Genomic DNA, 20,771 nt, shown 5'->3' with positions numbered 1-20,771 from the left:
GTGGTTAGAGTGGTTAGGGTGGTTAGGGTGGTTAGAGTGGTTAGGGTGGTTAGAGTTAGGGTGGTTAGAGTGGTTAGGGTGGTTAGAGTTAAAGTGGTTAGAGTTAGAGTGGTTATTGTGGTTAGAGTTAGAGTGGTTAGAGTTAGGGTGGTTAGAGTTAGAGTGGTTAGAGTTAGGGTGGTTAGAGTTAGAGTGGTTAGAGTTAGGGTGGTTAGAGTTAGGGTGGTTAGAGTTAGGGTGGTTAGAGTTAGAGTGGTTAGAGTTAGGGTGGTTAGGGTTAAAGTGGTTAGAGTGGTTAGAGTTAGAGTGGTTAGAGTGGTTAGAGTTAGAGTGGTGAGAGTGGTTAGAGTTAGGGTGGTTAGAGTTAGAGTTAGAGTGTTTAGAGGGGTTAGAGTTAGAGTGGTTAGAGTGGTTAGGGTGGTTAAAGTGGTTAGAGTGGTTAGGGTGGTTAGAGTTAAAGTGGTTATGATGGTTAGAGTTAAAGTGGTTAGAGTGGTTAGGGTGGTTAGGGTGGTTAGAGTTAGAGTGGTTAGGGTGGTTAGTTAGTGTGGTTAGGGTGGTTAGACTGGTTAGAGTTAGTGTGGTTAGGGTGGTTAGAGTTAGAGTGTTTAGAGTGGTTAGTGTTAGAGTGGTTAGGGTGGTAAGAGTGGTTAGTGTTAGGGTGGCTAGGGTGGTAAGAGTTAGTGGTTAGTGTTAGGGTGGTTAGAGTGGTTAGTGTTAGGGTGGTTAGGGTGAGGGTGGTTAGAGTGGTTAGTGAGGGTGGTTAGAGTTAGAGTGGTTAGGGTGGTTAGAGTTAGAGTGGTTAGGGTGGTTAGAGTGGTTAGAGTTAGAGTGGTTAGAATTAGGGTGGTTAGAGTGGTTAGGGTGGTTAGAGTGGTTAGTGTTAGGGTGGTTAGGGTGGTTAGTGTTAGGGTGGTTAGTGTTAGGGTGGTTAGAGTGGTTAGGGTGGTTAGAGTTAGAGTGGTTAGGGTGGTTAGAGTGGTTAGGGTGGATAGAGTTAGGGTGGTTAAAGTAGTTAACCACCCTAACTACTTTAACCACCCTAACTCTATCCACCCTAACCACTCTAACCACCCTGTGTTAGGGTGGTTAGTGTTAGGGTGCTTAGTGTTCGGGTGGTTAGGGTGGTTAGAGTTAGAGTGGTTAGGGTGGTTAGGGTGGTTAGAGTTAGAGTGGTTAGGATGGTTAGAGTGGTTAGTGTTAGGGTGGTTAGGGTGGTTAGAGTTAGGGTGGTTAGGGTGAGGGTGGTTAGAGTTAGAGTGGTTAGGGTGGTTAGAGTTAGAGTGGTTAGGGTGGTTAGTATTAGGGTGGTTAGAGTGGTTAGGGTGGTTAGTGTAAGGGTGGTTAGTGTGGTTAGGGTGGTTAGTGTTAGGGTGGTTAGGGTGGTTAGTGTTAGGGTGGTTAGGGTGGTTAGTGTTAGGGTGGTTAGTGTTAGGGTGGTTAGAGTGAGGATGGTTAGAGTGAGGATGGTGAGGGTGGTTAGAATGAGGGTGGTTAGAGTGGTTAGTGTTAGAGTGGTTACGGTGGTTAGGGTGGTTAGAGTTAGGGTGGTTAGAGTGGTTAGGGTGGTTAGGGTGGTTAGAGTGGTTAGGGTGGTTAGAGTTAAAGTGGTTAGAGTGGTTAGAGTTAGAGTGGTTATTGTGGTTAGAGTTAGAGTGGTTAGAGTTAGGGTGGTTAGAGTTAGAGTGGTTAGAGTTAGGGTGGTTAGAGTTAGAGTGGTTAGAGTTAGGGTGGTTAGAGTTAGGGTGGTTAGAGTTAGGGTGGTTAGAGTTAGAGTGGTTAGAGTTAGGGTGGTTCGAGTGGTTAGGGTGGTTAGAGTTAAAGTGGTTAGAGTTAGAGTGGTTAGAGTGGTTAGAGTTAGAGTGGTTAGAGTGGTTAGAGTTAGGGTGGTAGAGTTAGAGTGGTTAGAGTTAGAGTGTTTAGAGGGGTTAGAGTTAGAGTGGTTAGAGTGGTTAGGGTGGTTAAAGTGGTTAGAGTGGTTAGGGTGGTTAGAGTTAAAGTGGTTATGGTGGTTAGAGTTAAAGTGGTTAGAGTGGTTAGGGTGGTTAGGGTGGTTAGAGTTAGAGTGGTTAGGGTGGTTAGAGTTAGAGTGGTTAGGGTGGTTAGTTAGTGTGGTTAGGGTGGTTAGAGCTAGGGTGGTTAGAGTGGTTAGACTGGTTAGAGTTAGTGTGGTTAGGGTGGTTAGAGTTAGAGTGTTTAGAGTGGTTAGAGTGGTTAGTGTTAGGGTGGTTAGAGTGGTTAGTGTTAGGGTGGTTAGGGTGAGGGTGGTTAGAGTGGTTAGTGAGGGTGGTTAGAGTTAGAGTGGTTAGGGTGGTTAGAGTTAGAGTGGTTAGAATTAGGGTGGTTAGAGTGGTTAGGGTGGTTAGAGTGGTTAGTGTTAGGGTGGTTAGGGTGGTTAGTGTTAGGGTGGTTAGAGTTAGAGTGGTTAGGGTGGTTAGAGTGGTTAGGGTGGATAGAGTTAGGGTGGTTAAAGTAGTTAGGGTGGTTAGTGTTAGGGTGGTTAGTGTTAGGGTGGTTAGTGTTCGGGTGGTTAGGGTGGTTAGGGTGGTTAGAGTGGTTAGGGTGGATCGAGTTATGGTGGTTAAAGTGGTTAGGGTGGTTAGTGTTAGGGTGGTTAGAGTGGTTAGAGTGGTTAGGTGGTTAGAGTTAGAGTGGTTAGGGTGGTTAGAGTTAGAGTGGTTAGAGTGGTTAGAGTTAGGGTGGTTAGAGTGGTTAGTGTTAGGGTGGTTAGTGTTAGGGTGGTTAGTGTTAGAGTGGTTAGGGTGGTTAGAGTTAGAGTGGTTAGGGTGGTTAGAGTTAGAGTGGTTAGAGTGGTTAGAGTTAGGGTGGTTAGAGTGGTTAGTGTTAGGGTGGTTAGTGTTAGGGTGGTTAGTGTTAGAGTGGTTAGGGTGGTTAGAGTTAGGGTGGTTAGAGTGGTTAGGGTGGATAGAGGTAGGGTGGTTAAAGTGGTTAGGGTGGTTAGAGTTAGAGTGGTTAGGGTGGTTAGAGTGGTTAGGGTGGATAAAGTTAGGGTGGTAAGAGTGGTCAGGGTGGTTAGTGTTAGGGTGGTTAGAGTGGTTAGAGTTAGAGTGGTTAGGGTAGTAAGAGTGGTTAGGGTGGTTAGAGTTAGAGTGGTTAATGTTAGGGTGGTTAGAGTGGTTAGGGTGGTTAGAGTTAGAGTGGTTCGGGTGGTTAGAGTTAGAGTGGTTAATGTTAGGGTGGTTAGAGTGGTTAGGGTGGTTAGAGTGGTTAGGGTGGTTAAAGTGGTTAGGGTGGTTAGTGTTAGGGTGGTTAGTGTTAGGGTGGTTAGTGTTAGAGTGGTTAGTGTTAGGGTGGTTAGGGTGGTTAGTGTTAGGGTGGTTAGTGTTAGGGTGGTTAGAGTGGTTAGGGGGTTAGAGTTAGAGTGGTTAGGGTGGTTAGAGTGGTTAGGGTGGATAGACTTAGGGTGGTTAGAGTGGTTAGGGTGGTTAGTGTTAGGGTGGTTAGTGTTAGGGTGGTTAGTGTTAGAGTGGTTAGGGTGAGGGTGGTTAGATTGAGGGTGGTTAGGGTGAGGGTGGTTAGAGTGAGGGTGGTTAGAGTTAGAGTGGTTAGAGTTAGGTTGGTTGGAGTGGTTAGTGTTAGGGTGGTTAGTGTTAGGGTGGTTAGGGTGAGGGTGGTTAGAGTGGTTAGGGTGAGGCTGGTTAGAGTTAGAGTGGTTAGGTTGAGGGTGGTTAAGTTGGTTAGAGTGGTTAGTGTTAGGGTGGTTAGAGTGGTTAGGGTGGTTAGAGTGGTTAGGGTAGTTGGAGTTAGGGTGGTTAGAGTTAGAGTGGTTAGGGTGGTTAGAGTGGTTAGAGTGAGGGTGGTTAGAGTGGTTAGAGTTAGGGTGGTTGGAGTGGTTAGTGTAAGAGTGGTTAGGGTGGTTAGTGTTAGGGTGGTTAGTGTTAAGGTGGTTATTTTTAGAGTGGTTAGTGTTAGGGTGGTTAGGGTGGTTAGTGTTAGGGTGGTTAGTGTTAGGGTGGTTAGAGTGGTTAGGGGGTTAGAGTTAGAGTGGTTAGGGTGGTTAGAGTGGTTAGGGTGGATAGAGTTAGAGTGGTTAAAGTGGTTAGGGTGGTTAGTGTTAGGGTGGTTAGAGTGAGGGTGGTTAGAGTTAGAGTGGTTAGGGTGAGGGTGGTTAGATTGAGGGTGGTTAGGGTGAGGGTGGTTAGAGTGAGGGTGGTTAGAGTTAGAGTGGTTAGAGTTAGGTTGGTTAGAGTGGTTAGTGTTAGGGTGGTTAGTGTTAGGGTGGTTAGAGTGGTTAGGGTGAGGCTGGTTAGAGTTAGAGTGGTTAGGGTGAGGGTGGTTAAGTTGGTTAGAGTGGTTAGTGTTAGGGTGGTTAGAGTGGTTAGGGTGGTTAGGGTGTTTAGAGTTAGAGTGGTGAGAGTGGTGGTTAGAGTTAGAGCGGTTAGGGTGGTTAGAGTTAGAGTGGTTAGACTGGTTAGAGTTAGTGTGGTTAGGGTGGTTAGAGTTAGTGTGGTTAGAGTGGTTAGAGTGGTTAGGGTGGTGAGAGTTAGAGTGGTTAGGGTGGTTAGAGTTAGAGTGGTTAGAGTTAAAGTGGTTAGGGTGGTTAGAGTTAGAGTGGTTAGAGTGGTTAGGGTGGTTAGACTGGTTAGAGTTACTGTGGTTAGGGTGGTTAGAGTTAGAGCGGTTAAGGTGGTTAGAGTGGTTAGGGTGGTGAGAGTTAGAGTGGTTAGAGTTAAAGTGGTTAGAGTGGTTAGGGTGGTTAGAGTTAAAGTGGTTAGGGTGGTTAGAGTTAGAGTGGTTAGAGTTAAAGTGGTTAGGGTGGTTAGAGTTAGAGTGGTTAGAGTTAGTGTGGTTAGGGTGGTTAGAGTTAGTGTGGTTAGGGTGGTTAGAGTGGTTAGGGTGGTGAGAGTTAGAGTGGTTAGGATGGTTAGAGTTAGAGTGGTTAGAGTTAGAGTGGTTAGGGTGGTTAGAGTTAGAGTGGTTAGGGTGGTTAGAGTGGTTAGAGTTAGAGTGGTTAGGGTGGTTAGAGTTAGTGTGGTTAGGGTGGTTAGAGTTAGAGTGGTTAGAGTGATTAGAGTGGTTAGGGTGGTTAGAGTGGTTAGAGTTAGAGTGGTTAGAGTGGTTAGAGTTAAAGTGGTTAGGGTGGTTAGAGTTAGAGTGGTTAGAGTTAAAGTGGTTAGGGTGGTTAGAGTTAGAGTGGTTAGAGTTGGTGTGGTTAGGGTGGTTAGAGTTAGTGTGGTTAGGGTGGTTAGAGTGGTTAGAGTGGTTAGAGTTAAAGTGGTTAGGGTGGTTAGAGTTAGAGTGGTTAGAGTTAGTGTGGTTAGGGTGGTTAGAGTTAAAGTGGTTAGGGTGGTGAGAGTTAGAGTGGTTAGAGTTAGAGTGGTTAGAGTTAGAGTGGTTAGGGTGGTTAGAGTTAGAGTGGTTAGAGTGGTTAGAGTTAGGGTGGTTAGAGTTAGAGTGGTTAGAGTGGTTAGAGTTAAAGTGGTTAGGGTGGTTAGAGTGGTTAGAGTTAGAGTAGTTTGAGTTAAAGTGGTTAGGGTGGTTAGAGTTAGTGTGGTTAGGGTGGTTAGAGTTAGAGTGGTTAGGGTGGTTAGAGTTAGAGTGGTTAGTGTTAGGTTGGTTAGAGTGGTTAGAGTTAGGGTGGTTAGAGTGGTTAGAGCGGTTAGAGTTAAGAGTGGTTAGAGTGGTTAGAGTGAGGGTGGTTAGAGTTAGAGTGGTTAGGGTGAGGGTGGTTAGGGTGGTTAGAGTGGTTAGAGTTAGGGTGGTTAGGGTGGTTAGAGTGGTTAGAGTTAGAGTGGTTAGAGTTAGAGTGGTTAGAGTTAGAGTGGTTATGGTGAGGGTGGTTAGGATGGTTAGGGTGAGGGTGAGGGTGATTAGAGGTTAGAGTGATTAGTGGTTAGAGGGTGATTAGTGGTTAGAGTGGTTAGGGTGGTTAGAGTTAGAGTGGTTAGTGTGGTTAGAGTTGTTAGGGTTAGAGTGGTTAGAGTGGTTAGTGTGGTTAGAGTGGTTAGGGTTAGAGTGGTCAGAGATAGAGTGGTTAGAGTGGTTAGGGTTAGAGTGGTTAGAGTTAGAGTGGTTAGAGTTAGAGCGTTGGACTCGTAACTAGCAGGTAGTCTAGTGGTTAGAGCATTGGGCCAGTAACCAGCAGGTAGTCTAGTGGTTGGAGTGTTGGGCCAGTAACCAGCAGGTAGTCTAGTGGTTTGAGTGTTTGGCCAGTAACCAGCAGGTAGTCTATTGGTTAGAGCGTTGGGCCAGTAACCAGCAGGTAGTCTAGTGGTTAGAGCGTTGGGCCAGTAACCAGCAGGTAGTCTAGTGGTTAGAGCGTTGGGGCAGTTACCAGCAGGTAGCCTAGTGGTTAGAGTGTTGGGCCAGTAACCAGCAGGTAGCCTAGTGGTTAGAGGGTTGGGCCAGTAACCAGCAGGTAGCCTAATGGTTAGAGCGTTGGGCCAGTAACCAGCAGGTAGTCGAGTGGTTAGAGCGTCGGCTCAGTAACCAGCAGGTTGTCTAGTGGTTAGAGTGTTGAACTAGTAACCAGCAGGTAGCCTAGTGGTTAGAGTGTTGGGCCAGTAACCAGCAGGTAGTCTAGTGGTTAGAGCGTCCGCTCAGTAACAAGCAGGTTGTCTAGTGGTTAGAGCGTTGGGCCTGTAACCAGCAGGTAGCCGAGTGGTTAGAGCATTGTGTATTTGACAGGATACATCAATCAACATGTCTGTAAATGTGGCAGATTTAGCCAGCTAGCTAGTTCTTCCCTGGGTAGGGGTAGATTTAGCCAGCTAGCTAGTTCTTCCCTGGGTCGGGGGAGAATTAGCCAGCAAGCTAGTTCTTCCTTGGGTAGAGGTCGATTTATCCAGCTAGCTAGTTCTTCCCTGAGTAGGGGTAGTTAGGTTAACCCTAACCAATATGCTGTGTTTACTGTAAATGTTGCAGATTTAGCCAGCTAACTAGTTCTTCCTTGTTCTGCGTTATAGTTCTGCGTTATAGCTCGATTTAAATTTTAAGGTAATTTCTGAGTGAGCCGACATATGCTGTGTTTACTGTGAATGGGGTAGGTTAACCCTAACCAATATGCTGTGTTTACTGTGAATGGGGTAGGTTAACCCTAACCAATATGCTGTGTTTACTGTGAATGGGTTAGGTTAACCCTAACCAATATGGTGTGTTTACTGTGAATGGGGTAGGTTAACCCTAACCAATATGCTGTGTTTACTGTGAATGGGGTAGGTTAACCTTAACCCTAACCAATATGCTGTGTTTACTGTGAATGGGGTAGGTTAACCCTTACCAATATGCTGTGTTTACTGTGAATGGGGTAGGTTAACCCTAACCAATATGCTGTGTTTACTGTGAATGGGGTAGGTTAACCCTAACCAATATGCTGTGTTTACTGTGAATGGGGTAGGTTAACCCTAACCAATATGCTGTGTTTACTGTGAATGGGGTAGATTAACCCTAACCAATATGATGTGTTTACTGTGAATGGGGTAGATTAACCCTAACCAATATGCTGTGTTTACTGTGAATGGGGTAGGTTAACCCTAACCAATATGCTGTGTTTACTGTGAATGGGGTAGGTTAACCCTAACCAATATGCTGTGTTTACTGTGAATGGGGTAGGTTAACCCTAACCAATATGCTGTGTTTACTGTGAATGGGGTAGAGGTAGGTTAACCCTAACCAATATGCTGTGTTTACTGTGAATGGGGTAGGTTAACCCTAACCAATATGGTGTGTTTACTGTGAATGGGGTAGGTTAACCCTAACCAATATTCTGTGTTTACTGTGAATGGGATAGGTTAACCCCAACCCTAACCAATATACTGTGTTTACTGTGAATGGGGTAGGTTAACCCTAACCAATATGGTGTGTTTACTGTGAATGGGGTAGGTTGAACCAATACATAGGTAGGTGTTTACCTAACGGGGGAGAAAAGGTAATATGCTGTGTTTATATGTTAACCCTAACCAATATACTGTGTTTACTGTGAATGGGGTAGGTTAACCCTAACCAATATGGCTGTGTTTACTGTGAACGGAGTGTGGGTTAGGTTAACCCTAACCTGTGAATGGGGTAGGTTAACCCTAATAGTCTACCCCGGGGGGGGGTGGTTCCCGGAAGGAGATCAATACTACAATCATACGACCGGTGTGGAGGAAGAGAGGTGGCCCTGGACCGACTGAACACCGTGCGCAGATCGTGATATTCCTCCGGCACCCCTGTTCACCAGGCTCCTCCTGTGAAGAAGAGACAGAGGAAACAGGAGGGATAGCAGACATTAAACATTTCACATGACAAGAGACGTTCCAGGAGAGGATAGAATTTAGACCAATTAATGGAAGGATTATGACAAACTAGCCAGGGATGGCCCAAAACAACAGGTGTAAAAGGTGAACGAAAAATTAAAAAAGAAATGGTTTCACTATGATTACCAGAAACAGTGAGGGTTAAAGGTAGCGTCTGTGTTTACTGTCCCGAGCCCAGGTCTCGAACGCACTGGTCGAGATGTGGATACCTCCCAGCTGCATGGGCTCAGCACCCGAGCCGGCACGAACTCAGGAATTTCAATTTCAATCACACTATAACGCAGATCCTCTGCGATACGGTTTGAATGGGGTAGGTTAACCCTAACCAATATGGTGTGTTTACTGTGAATGGGGTAGGTTAACCCTAACCAATATGCTGTGTTTACTGTGAATGGGGTAGGTTAACCCTAACCAATATGCTGTGTTTACTGTGAATGGGGTAGGTTAACCCTAACCAATATGCTGTGTTTACTGTGAACGCAGTCTACACGAACTCAGGAATTTCAATTTCAATCACACTATAACGCAGATCCTCTGCGATACGGTTTGTATCGAGCGCTGTCCCTAGGTAGTTGTTAAATGTTGTCGCTGGACAGGAAGATTCAAACAAAGACTACACAAAGAGCAACTGTTGTCATCTATAGTTTAACCTAAGGAACTTGGTTCAGGTATGAGGTTAGGGGTCAGAGGTTAGATGTTCCTCACCTCTCCACTGTCCTCCTGGATGAAGTAATTATCAGGGGGGCACTCATCGTTGTTCTGGACCTGCAGGGAGTTGTTGTAGGCTACACACACACACACACACACACACACACACACACACACACACACACACACACACACACACACACACTTTGTTAGTCATAACATCTTATATTATAGCCTGGTAAAGGGCTTTAAAACACACACACACACACACCAGTGTTTTCCATTAGTGTCGGCTAATCAGCCGGTTACAGACTCATTTTCAGCAGGTTAATTTTTCCACTTCATATTCCCTACACTACTTCTCATTTAAAAGTTTTAATTAAATGAATTTGCCTTTATGGTAGAGTGGCCAAATAGAAGCCACTCAGTAATAGACACATGACAGCCCGCTTGGAGCCAAAAGGCACCTAAAGGACAAAATGTTCTGGTCTGATGAAACCAGTTGTCAATGTGTTGAGGTAATCTGAAGAGATTTCACCCCATGCTTCCTGAAGCACCTCCCACAAGTTGGATTGGCTTGATGGGCACTTCTTACGTACCATACGGCCAAACTGCTCCACAACAGCTCAATAGGGTTGAGATCCGGTGACTGTGCTGGCCACTCCATTGTAGACAGAATACCAGCTGACTGCTTCTTCCCTAAATAGTTCTTGCATAGTTTGGAGCTGTGCTTTGGGTCATTGTCCTGTTGTAGGAGGAAATTGGCTCATAATTAAGCGGCGTCCACAGGGTATGGCATGGCGTTGCAAAATGGAGTGATAGCCTTCCTTCTTCAAGATCCCTTTTACCCTGAACAAATCTCCCACTTTACCATCCCCAAAGCACCCCCAGACCATCACATTGCCTCCACCATGCTTGACAGATGGCGTCAAGCACTCCTCCAGCATCTTTTCATTTTTTCTGCGTCTCACAAATGTTCTTGTTTGTGATCCAAACCCCTCAAACTTAGATTCGTCTGTCCATAACACTTCTATACATTCTTCCTCTGTCCAGTGTCTGTGTTCTTTTGTACATCTTAATCTTTTTTATTGGCCAGTCTGAGATATGGCTTTTTCATTGCAACTCGGCCTAGAAGGCCAGCATCCCGGAGTCGCCTCTTCACTGTTGACGTTGAGACTGGTGTTTTGCGGGTACTATTTAATGAAGCTGCCAGTTGAGGACTTGTGAGGCGTCTGTTTCTCAAACTAGACACTCTAATGTACTTGTCCTCTTGCTCAGTTGTGCACCGGGGCCTCCCACTCCTTTTTCTATTCTGGTTAGAGCCCGTTTGCGCTGTTCTGTGAAGGGAGTTGTACACAGAGTTGTACGAGATCTTCAGTTTCTTGGAAATTTCTTGCATGGAATAGCCATCATTTCTCAGAACCAGAATAGACTGACGAGTTTCAGAAGAAAGGTCTTTGTTTCTTGCCAGTTTGAGCCTGTAATCGAACACACAAATGCTGATGCTCCAGATACTCAACTAGTCTGAAGGTCAGTTTTATTGCTTCTTTAATCAGAACAGTTTTCAGCTGTGCTAACATAATTGCAAAAGGGTTTTCTAATGATCAATTAGCCTTTTAAAATGTTAAACTTGGATTAGCTAACACAACGTGCCATTGGAACACAGGAGTGATGGTTGCTGATAATGGGCCTCTGCACGCCTATGTAGATATTCCATTAAAAATCAGCCATTTCCAGCAACAAAAGTAATTTACAACATTAACAATGTCTACACTGTATATCTGATCAATTTGATGTTATTTTAATGGACCAAAAAAAAGTAGCTTTTCATTCAAAAACAAGGAAATTTCTTAGTGACCCCGAACTTTTGAATGGCAGTGTATGTTTTGACAATGACAATTTACAATCTAAGGTAACGCCAAGTAATTCAGGACCAGTTTATTACTGGCCACCCATTCCAAAACAGACTGCAACTCTTTGTTAAGGGTTTCAGTGACTTCATTAGCTGTGGTTGCTGATGCGTGTAGGGTTGAATCATCAGCATACATGGACACACATGCTTTGTTTAATGCCAGTGGCAGGTCATTGGTAAAAAATAGAAAAGAGTAGAGGGCCCAGGGAGCTGCCCTGCGGTACACCACACTTTACATGTTTGACATTTGAGAAGCTTCCATTAAAGAAAACTCTTTGAGTTCTATTAGATAAATAGCTCGGAAAACACGATATGGCAGAGGTTGAAAAGCCATAACACAAGTTTTCTCAACAACAGGTTATGGTCAATAATATCAAAGGCTGTACTGAAATCTAACAGTACAGCTCCCACAATCTTCTTATTATCAGTTTATTTTAACCAATCATCAGTCATTTGTGTCAATGCAGTACATGTTGAGGGCCCTTCTCTATAAGCATGCTGAAAGTCTGTTAATTTGTTTACAGAGAAATAGCATTGTATTTGGTCAAACATTTCCAACAGTTTACTAAGAGCTGGCAGCAAGCTTATATATAGGTCTGCTGTTAGAACCAGTAAAGGCCGCTTTACCACTCTTGGGTAGAAGAATGACTTTGGCTTCCCTCCAGGCCTGAGGACAAAAACCTTCCTCTTGGCTCAGATTAAAGATATGACAGATAGAAGTGGCTATAGAGTCAGCTACCATCCTCAGTAGCTTTCAATCAATGCCAGGAAGTTTGTCATTTTCCACCTCTCCCACACTAATGGACTGTTATTTAGACACTGACTGTTACCACTTGGTGGTAACTATAGCAACACTCCAAAAGAAAAGGCTTTAGATGTGCCAAGTGAACATGCAACCACAACACTTCAATAACACTTAAGATCTTCTCTAAGCATTACAGGGAATATGGCTCTGAATATATACAACACCTCCCCTATAAACATTACAGGGATATGACTCTGAATATATACAACACCTCCCCTATAAACATTACAGGGATATGGCTCTGAATATATACAGCAACACCTCCCCTATAAACATTAAAGGGATATGGCTCTGAATATACAGCAACACCTCCCCTATAAACATTACAGGGATATGACTCTGAATATATACAACAACACCTCCCCTATAAACATTACAGGGATATGGCTCTGAATATACAGCAACACCTCCCCTATAAACATTACAGGGATATGGCTCTGAATATATACAACACCTCCCCTATAAACATTACAGGGATATGGCTCTGAATATATACAACAACACCTCCCCTATAGAGGTGTGATTATATACAGCAACACCTCCCCTATAAACATTACAGGGATATGGCTCTGAATATATAGAGTAACTCCTCCCCTATAAACATTACAGAGATATGACTCTGAATATACAGCAACAACTCCCCCATAAGCATTCCCTTCTCTTCTATAGATGTTATATCCTTGTATTACTACTGCTGTATCTTCAAATTAATAATCTAAGTGAGTCTCACAACGCGATGAACAGGAAAACACAGTCTGCTGATAGTCCCACCTCCTGATACAGATTGTGTACGCTGTGGATGGTTGCGGTCTCATTTCTTTACAGGGAGGAGGGAGAGATTTATCATAAAACATGAACAGAAGGCATCAGTGATCCAACAACTTCCTGAAGAGGCAACAAGGCTTCCCCCGTCTGTGTGTGCGGTGCGCACGTCTAACCTTTGTGTAGCCCTTAGCGATGATGCTAATAAAAAGCATAATGGTACAGTGGATGAAAAGGGTTTCCCAAAAAAATTCTTAATGAAATGTTAACTACAAAGTCACCTAAGGTTAAATGTCAGAATGATATGATGATTATTTACATGAATCCAGAGGGTATTTGTTTTTCTAACTCTAACATCACGTGTTGCTTGGTGATCACTCCAAACTTACACAGCTAAATAACAGCCTCTTGCTTGGTGATCACTACAAAAACACAGCTAAATAACAGCCTCTTGCTAGGTGATCACAGCTAAACAACAGCTTGTTGCTAGGTGATCACAGCTAAACAACAGCCTGTTGCTAGGTGATCACAGCTAAACAACAGCCTCTTGCTTGGTGATCACTACAAAAACACTGCTAAACAACAGCCTGTTGCTAGGTGATCACAGCTAAACAACAGCCTCTTGCTAGGTGATCACAGCTAAACAACAGCCTGTTGCTAGGTGATCACAGCTAAACATCAGCATGTTGCTAGGTGATCACAGCTAAACAACAGCCTGTTGCTAGGTGATCACAGCTAAACACCAGCCCCTTGCTTGGTGATCACTACAAAAACAATGCAAAACAAAAGCCTGTTGCTAGGTGATCACAGCTAAACAACAGCCTGTTGCTAGGTGATCACAGCTAAACAACAGCCTCTTGCTTGGTGATCACTACAAAAACACTGCTAAACAACAGCCTCTTGCTTGGTGATCACAGTTAAACAACAGTCTGTTGCTAGGTGATCACAGCTCAAACACAGCCTGTTGCTAGGTTATCAAAGCTAAACAACAGCCTCTTGCTAGGTGATAGCAGGTAAACAACAGCCTGTTGCTAGGTGATCACAGCTAAACATCAGCATGTTGCTGGGTGATCACAGCTAAAAAAGAGTGTGTTTTTAGGTGATCACCACTAAACATCAGCCCCTTGCTTGGTGATCACTACAAAAACACTGTGAAACAACAGCCTGTTGCTAGGTGATCACAGCTAAACAACAGCCTCTTGCTTGGTGATCACTACAAAAACACAACTAAACAACAGTTTTTTGCTTGGTGATCACTACAAAAACACAGCTAAACAACAGCCTCCTGCTAGGTGATCACAGCTAAACAACAGCCTCTTGCTTGGTGATCGCAGCTAAACAACAGCCTGTTGCTAGGTGATCACAGCTAAATAAATAAAAAAGCCTCTAGCTTGGTGATCACAGCTAAACGACAGTCCGTTGCTTGGTGATCACTACAAAAACACAGTTAAACAACAGCCTGTTGCTAGGTGATCACTTTAAAAAAACTGCTAAACAACAGCCTGTTGCTAGGTGATCACAGCTACACAACAACTTCTTGCTTGGTGATCACAACAAAAACACAGCTAAACAACAGCCCCTTGCTTGGTGATCACAGTTAAACAACAGTCTGTTGCTAGGTGATCACAGCTAAACATCAGCATGTTGCTAGGTGATCACAGCTAAACACCAGCCCCTTGCTTGGTGATCACTACAAAAACACTGCGAAACAACAGCCTGTTGATAGGTGATCACAGCTAAACAACAGCCTCTTGCATTGGTGATCACAACAAAAACACAACTAAACAACAGCATTTTGCTTGGTGATCACTACAAAAACACAGCTAAACAACAGCTTGTTGCTAGGTGATCAAAGCTAAACAATGGCCTGTTGCTTGGTGATCACAGCTAAACGACATCCTCTCTCTTGATGATCACTACAAAAACACTTAAACAACAGCCTCTTGCTAGGTGATCACAGCTAAACAACAGTCTGTTGCTAGGTGATCACAGCTCAACCACAGCCTCTTGCTAGGTGATCACAGCTAAACAACTGTCTCTTGCTAGGTGATCAAAGCTAAACAATGGCCTGTTGCTTGGTGATCACAGCTAAACAACAATCTGTTGCTAGGTGATCACAGCTAAACAACAGCCTCTTGTTAGGTGATCACAGCTAAACAACAGCCTCTTGCTAGGTGTTCACAGCTAAACAACAGCCTCTTGCTTGGCGATAACAGCTAAACCAAAGCCTCTTGCTAGGTGATCAAAGCTAAAGAACAGCCTCTTGCTAGGTGATCAAAGCTAAACAATGGCCTGTTGCTTGGTGATCACAGCTAAACAACAGTGTGTTGCTAGGTGATCACAGCTAAACAACAGCCTCTTGCTAGGTGTTCACAGCTAAACAACAGCCTCTTGCTTGGTGATAACAGCTAAACCACAGCCTCTTGCTAGGTGATCAAAGCTAAAGAACAGCCTCTTGCTAGGTGATCACAGCTAAACAACAGCCTCTTGCAAGGAATCACAGCTAAACAACAGCCTGTTGCTAAGTGATCACAGCGAAACAACAGCATGTTGCTAGATGATCACAGCTAAACAACAACCTCTTGCTTAGTGATCACTATAAAAACACAGCTAAATAACAGCATCTTGCTAGGTGATCACAGCTAAGAAACAGCCTGTTGCTAGGTCATCACAGCTAAACAACAGCCTGTTGCTAGGTGATCACAGCAAAACACCAGCCTGTTGCTAGGTGATCACAGCTAAACAACAGCCTCTTGCTTGGTGATCACTACAAAAACAGTGCTAAACAACAGCCTGTCTCTAGGTGATCACAGCTAAACAACAGCATGTTGCTTGGTGATCACAGCTAAACAACAGCCTGTTGCTAGGTGATCACATCTAAACACCAGCCCCTTGCTTGGTGATCACTACAAAAACACTGCGAAACAACAGCCTGTTGCTAGGTGATCACAGCTTAACAACAGCCTCTTGCTTGGTGATCACAACAAAAACACAACTAAACAACAGCATTTTGCTTGGTGATCACTACAAAAACACAGCTAAACAACAGCCTCTTGCTAGGTGATCACAGCTAAACAACAGCTTGTTGCTAGGTGATCACGGCTAAACAACAGCCTGTTGTTAGATGATCACAGCTAAACAACAACCTCTTGCTTAGTGATCACTACAAAAACACAGCTAAATAACAGCCTCTTGCTAGGTGATCACAGCTAAGAAACAGCCTGTTGCTAGGTGATCACAGCTAAACAACAGCCTGTTGCTAGGTGATCACAGCAAAACAACAGCCTCTTGCTTGGTGATCACTACAAAAACAGTGCTAAACAACAGCCTGTCTCTAGGTGATCACAGCTAAACAACAGCATGTTCCTAGGTGATCACAGCTAAACAACAGCCTGTTGCTAGGTGATCACAGCTAAACACCAGCCCCTTGCTTGGTGATCACTACAAAAACACTGCGAAACAACAGCCTGTTGCTTGGTGATCACAGCTAAACAACAGCCTCTTGCTTGGTGATCACAACAAAAACACAACTAAACAACAGCATTTTGCTTGGTGATCACTACAAAAACACAGCTAAACAACAGCCTCTTGCTAGGTGATCACAGCTAAACAACAGCTTGTTGCTAGGTGATCACGGCTAAACAACAGCCTGTTGCTAGATGATCAGAGCTAAACAACAACCTCTTGCTTAGTGATCACTACAAAAACACAGCTAAATAACAGCCTCTTGCTAGGTGATCACAGCTAAGAAACAGCCTGTTGCTTGGTGATCACAGCTAAACAACAGCCTGTTGCTAGGTGATCACAGCAAAACAACAGCCTCTTGCTTGGTGATCACTACAAAAACAGTGCTAAACAACAGCCTGTCTCTAGGTGATCACAGCTAAACAACAGCATGTTGCTAGGTGATCACAGCTAAACAACAGCCTGTTGCTAGGTGATCACAGCTAAACACCAGCCCCTTGCTTGGTGATCACTACAAAAACACAGCTAAATAACAGCCTCTTGCTAGGTGATCACAGCTAAGAAACAGCCTGTTGCTTGGTGATCACAGCTAAACAACAGCCTGTTGCTAGGTGATCACAGCAAAACAACAGCCTCTTGCTTGGTGATCACTACAAAAACAGTGCTAAACAACAGCCTGTCTCTAGGTGATCACAGCTAAACAACAGCATGTTGCTAGGTGATCACAGCTAAACAACAGCCTGTTGCTAGGTGATCACAGCTAAACACCAGCCCCTTGCTTGGTGACCACTACAAAAACACTGCGAAACAACAGCCTGTTGCTTGGTGATCACAGCTAAACAACAGCCTGTTGCTAGGTGATCACAGCTAAACACCAGCCCCTTGCTTGGTGACCACTACAAAAACACTGCGAAACAACAGCCTGTTGCTTGGTGATCACAGCTAAACAACAGCCTGTTGCTAGGTGATCACATCTAAACACCAGCCCCTTGCTTGGTGATCACTACAAAAACACTGCGAAACAACAGCCTGTTGCTAGGTGATCACAGCTAAACAACAGCCTCTTGCTTGGTGATCACAACAAAAACAACTAAACAACAGCATTTTGCTTGGTGATCACTACAAAAACACAGCTAAACAACAGCTTCTTGCTAGGTGATCACAGCTAAACAACAGCTTGTTGCTAGGTGATCACGGCTAAACAACAGCCTGTTGTTAGATGATCACAGCTAAACAACAACCTCTTGCTTAGTGATCACTACAAAAACACAGCTAAATAACAGCCTCTTGCTAGGTGATCACAGCTAAGAAACAGCCTGTTGCTAGGTGATCACAGCTAAACAACAGCCTGTTGCTAGGTGATCACAGCAAAACAACAGCCTCTTGCTTGGTGATCACTACAAAAACAGTGCTAAACAACAGCCTGTCTCTAGGTGATCACAGCTAAACAACAGCATGTTGCTAGGTGATCACAGCTAAACAACAGCCTGTTGCTAGGTGATCACAGCTAAACACCAGCCCCTTGCTTGGTGATCACTACAAAAACACTGCGAAACAACAGCCTGTTGCTTGGTGATCACAGCTAAACAACAGCCTCTTGCTTGGTGATCACAACAAAAACACAACTAAACAACAGCATTTTGCTTGGTGATCACTACAAAAACACAGCTAAACAACAGCCTCTTGCTAGGTGATCACAGCTAAACAACAGCTTGTTGCTAGGTGATCACGGCTAAACAACAGCCTGTTGCTAGATGATCAGAGCTAAACAACAACCTCTTGCTTAGTGATCACTACAAAAACACAGCTAAATAACAGCCTCTTGCTAGGTGATCACAGCTAAGAAACAGCCTGTTGCTAGGTGATCACAGCTAAACAACAGCCTGTTGCTAGGTGATCACAGCAAAACAACAGCCTGTTGCTAGGTGATCACAGCAAAACAACAGCCTCTTGCTTGGTGATCACTACAAAAACACTGCTAAACAACAAGTCTCTTGCTAGGTGATCACAGCTAAACAACAGCCTCTTGCTTGGTGATCACTACAAAAACACAGCTAAACAACAGCATGTTGCTAGGTGATCCCTACAAAAACACAGCTAAATAATAGCCTCTTGCTAGGTGATCACAGCTAAACAACAGCCTGTTGCTAGGTGATCACAGCTCAACCACAGCCTCTTGCTAGGTGATCACAGCTAAACAACAGCCTCTTGCTTGGTGATCACTACAAAAACACTGCTAAACAACAGTCTCTTGCTAGGTGATCACAGCTAAACAACAGCCTCTTGCTTGGTGATCACTACAAAAACACAGCTAAACAACAGCTTCTTGCTTGGTGATCACTAAAAAAAAAAGTGCTAAACAACAGCCTGTTGCTAGGTGATCACAGCTAAACAACAGCTTGTTGCTAGGTGATCAAAACTAAACAATGGCCTGTTGCTTGGTGATCACAGCTAAACGACATCCTCTCTCTTGATGATCACTACAAAAACAGCTAAACAACAGCCTCTTGCTAGGTGATCACAGCTAAACAACAGTCTGTTGCTAGGTGATCACAGCTCAACCACAGCCTCTTGCTAGGTGATCACAGCTAAACAACTGTCTCTTGCTAGGTGATCAAAGCTAAACACTGGCCTTTTGCTTGGTGATCACAGCTAAACAACAGTCTGTTGCTAGGTGATCACAGCTAAACAACAGCCTCTTGCTAGGTGTTCACAGCTAAAGAAAACAGCCTCTTGCTTGGTGATAACAGCTAAACCACAGCCTCTTGCTAGGTGATCAAAGCTAAAGAACAGCCTCTTGCTAGGTGATCACAGCTAAACAACAGACTCTTGCTAGGAATCACAGCTAAACAACAGCCTGTTGCTAGGTGATCACAGCTAAACAACAGCCTTTTGCTAGATGATCACAGCTAAACAACAACCTCTTGCTTAGTGATCACTACAAAAACACAGCTAAATAACAGCCTCTTGCTAGGTGATCACAGCTAAGAAACAGCCTGTTGCTAGGTGATCACAGCAAAACAACAGCCTATTGCTTGGTGATCACTACAAAAACACAGCTAAACAACAGCCCCTTGCTTGGTGATCACTACAAAAACAGTGCTAAACAACAGCCTGTCTCTAGGTGATCACAGCTAAACAACAGCCTCTTGCTCGGTCATCACTACAAAAACACTGCTAAACAACAGCCTCTTGCTAGGTGATCAAAGCTAAACAATGGCATGTTGCTTGGTGATCACAGCTAAACAACAGTCTGTTGCTAGGTGATCACAGCTAAACAACAGCCTCTTGCTTGGTGATCTCTACAAAAACACTGCTAAACAACAGCCTCTTGCTAGGTGATCACAGCTAAACAACAGCCTCTTGCTAGGTGTTCACAGCTAAACAACAGCCTCTTGCTTGGTGATAACAGCTAAACCATAGCCTCTTGCTAGGTGATCAAAGCTAAAGAACAGCCTCTTTCTAGATGATCACAGCTAAACAACAGCCTCTTGCTAGGAATCACAGCTAAACAACAGCCTGTTGCTAGGTAATCACAGCTAAACAACAGCCTGTTGCTAGATGATCACAGCTAAACAACAACCTCTTGCTTAGTGATCACTACAAAAACATAGCTAAACAACAGCATGTTGCTAGGTGATCACAGCTAAGAAACAGTCTGTTGCTAGGTGATCGCAGCTAAACAACAGTCTCTTGCTTGGTGATCACTACAAAAACACAGCTAAATAACAGCCTCTTGCTAGGTGATCACAGCTAAGGAACAGCCTGTTGCTAGGTGATCACAGCTAAACAACAGCCTGTTGCTAGGTGATCACAGCTAAACAACAGCCGCTTGCTTGGTGATCACTACAAAAACAGTGCTAATCAACAGCCTGTTGCTAGGTCATCACAGCTAAACAACAGCATGTTGCTAGGTGATCACAGCTAAACAACAGCCTCTTGCTTGGTGATCACTACAAAAACACAGCTAAATAACAGCCTCTTGCTAGGTGATCACAGCTAAGGAACAGCCTGTTGCTAGATGATCCCAGCTAAACAACAACCTCTTGCTTAGTGACCACTACAAAAACATAGCTAAACAACAGCCTGTTGCTAGGTAATCACAGCAAAACAACAGCCTCTTGCTTGGTGATCACTACAAAAACACTGCTAAACAACAGCCTGTTGCTAGGTGATCACAGCTAAACAACAGCCTCTTGCTTGGTGATCACTACAAAAACACAGCTAAACAACAGCATGTTGCTAGGTGATCACTACAAAAACACAGCTAAATAACAGCCTCTTGCTAGGTGATCACAGCTAAGGAACAGCCTGTTGCTAGGTGATCACAGCTAAACAACAGCCTGTTGCTAGGTGATCACAACAAAACAACAGTCTCTTGCTTGGTGATCACTACAAAAACACTGCTAAACAACAGCCTGTTGCTAGGTGATCACAGCTAAACAACAGCATGTTGCTTGGTGATCACTACAAAAACAGTGCTAATCAACAGCCTGTTGCTAGGTCATCACAGCTAAACAACAGCATGTTGCTAGGTGATCACAGCTAAACAACAGCCTCTTGCTCGGTGATCAAAGCTAAACAATGGCATGTTGCTTGGTGATCACAGCTAAACAACAGTCTGTTGCTAGGTGATCACAGCTAAACAACAGCCTCTTGCTTGGTGATCTCTACAAAAACACTGCTAAACAACAGCCTCTTGCTAGGTGATCACAGCTAAACAACAGCCTCTTGCTAGGTGTTCACAGCTAAACAACAGCCTCTTGCTTGGTGATAACAGCTAAACCATAGCCTCTTGTTAGGTGATCAAAGCTAAAGAACAGCCTCTTTCTAGATGATCACAGCTAAACAACAGCCTCTTGCTAGGAATCACAGCTAAACAACAGCCTGTTGCTAGGTAATCACAGCTAAACAACAGCCT

The 20,771-nt window shown here is 44.1% G+C and overlaps 1 protein-coding gene across 2 annotated transcripts in view; it reads right to left on the bottom strand.

Moving 5' to 3' along the window:
• LOC139415745 (ATPase Na+/K+ transporting subunit beta 2a) overlaps positions 1 to 20,771 on the bottom strand; it is a 126,103-nt gene that overhangs the window by 12,139 nt on the left and 93,193 nt on the right. For both annotated transcript variants that reach the window (XM_071163819.1, XM_071163820.1), the window contains exon 4: positions 8,964 to 9,043. In XM_071163819.1, the coding sequence (XP_071019920.1) occupies positions 8,964 to 9,043 (80 nt within the window). The remainder of the gene's footprint in view (positions 1 to 8,963; positions 9,044 to 20,771) is intronic.

This window comes from Oncorhynchus clarkii, chromosome 9 (genome assembly GCF_045791955.1).
Source record: "Oncorhynchus clarkii lewisi isolate Uvic-CL-2024 chromosome 9, UVic_Ocla_1.0, whole genome shotgun sequence".
NCBI classification, from domain to species: Eukaryota; Metazoa; Chordata; class Actinopteri; order Salmoniformes; family Salmonidae; genus Oncorhynchus; species Oncorhynchus clarkii.
This window is presented reverse-complemented; position numbering and strand designations above follow the sequence as displayed.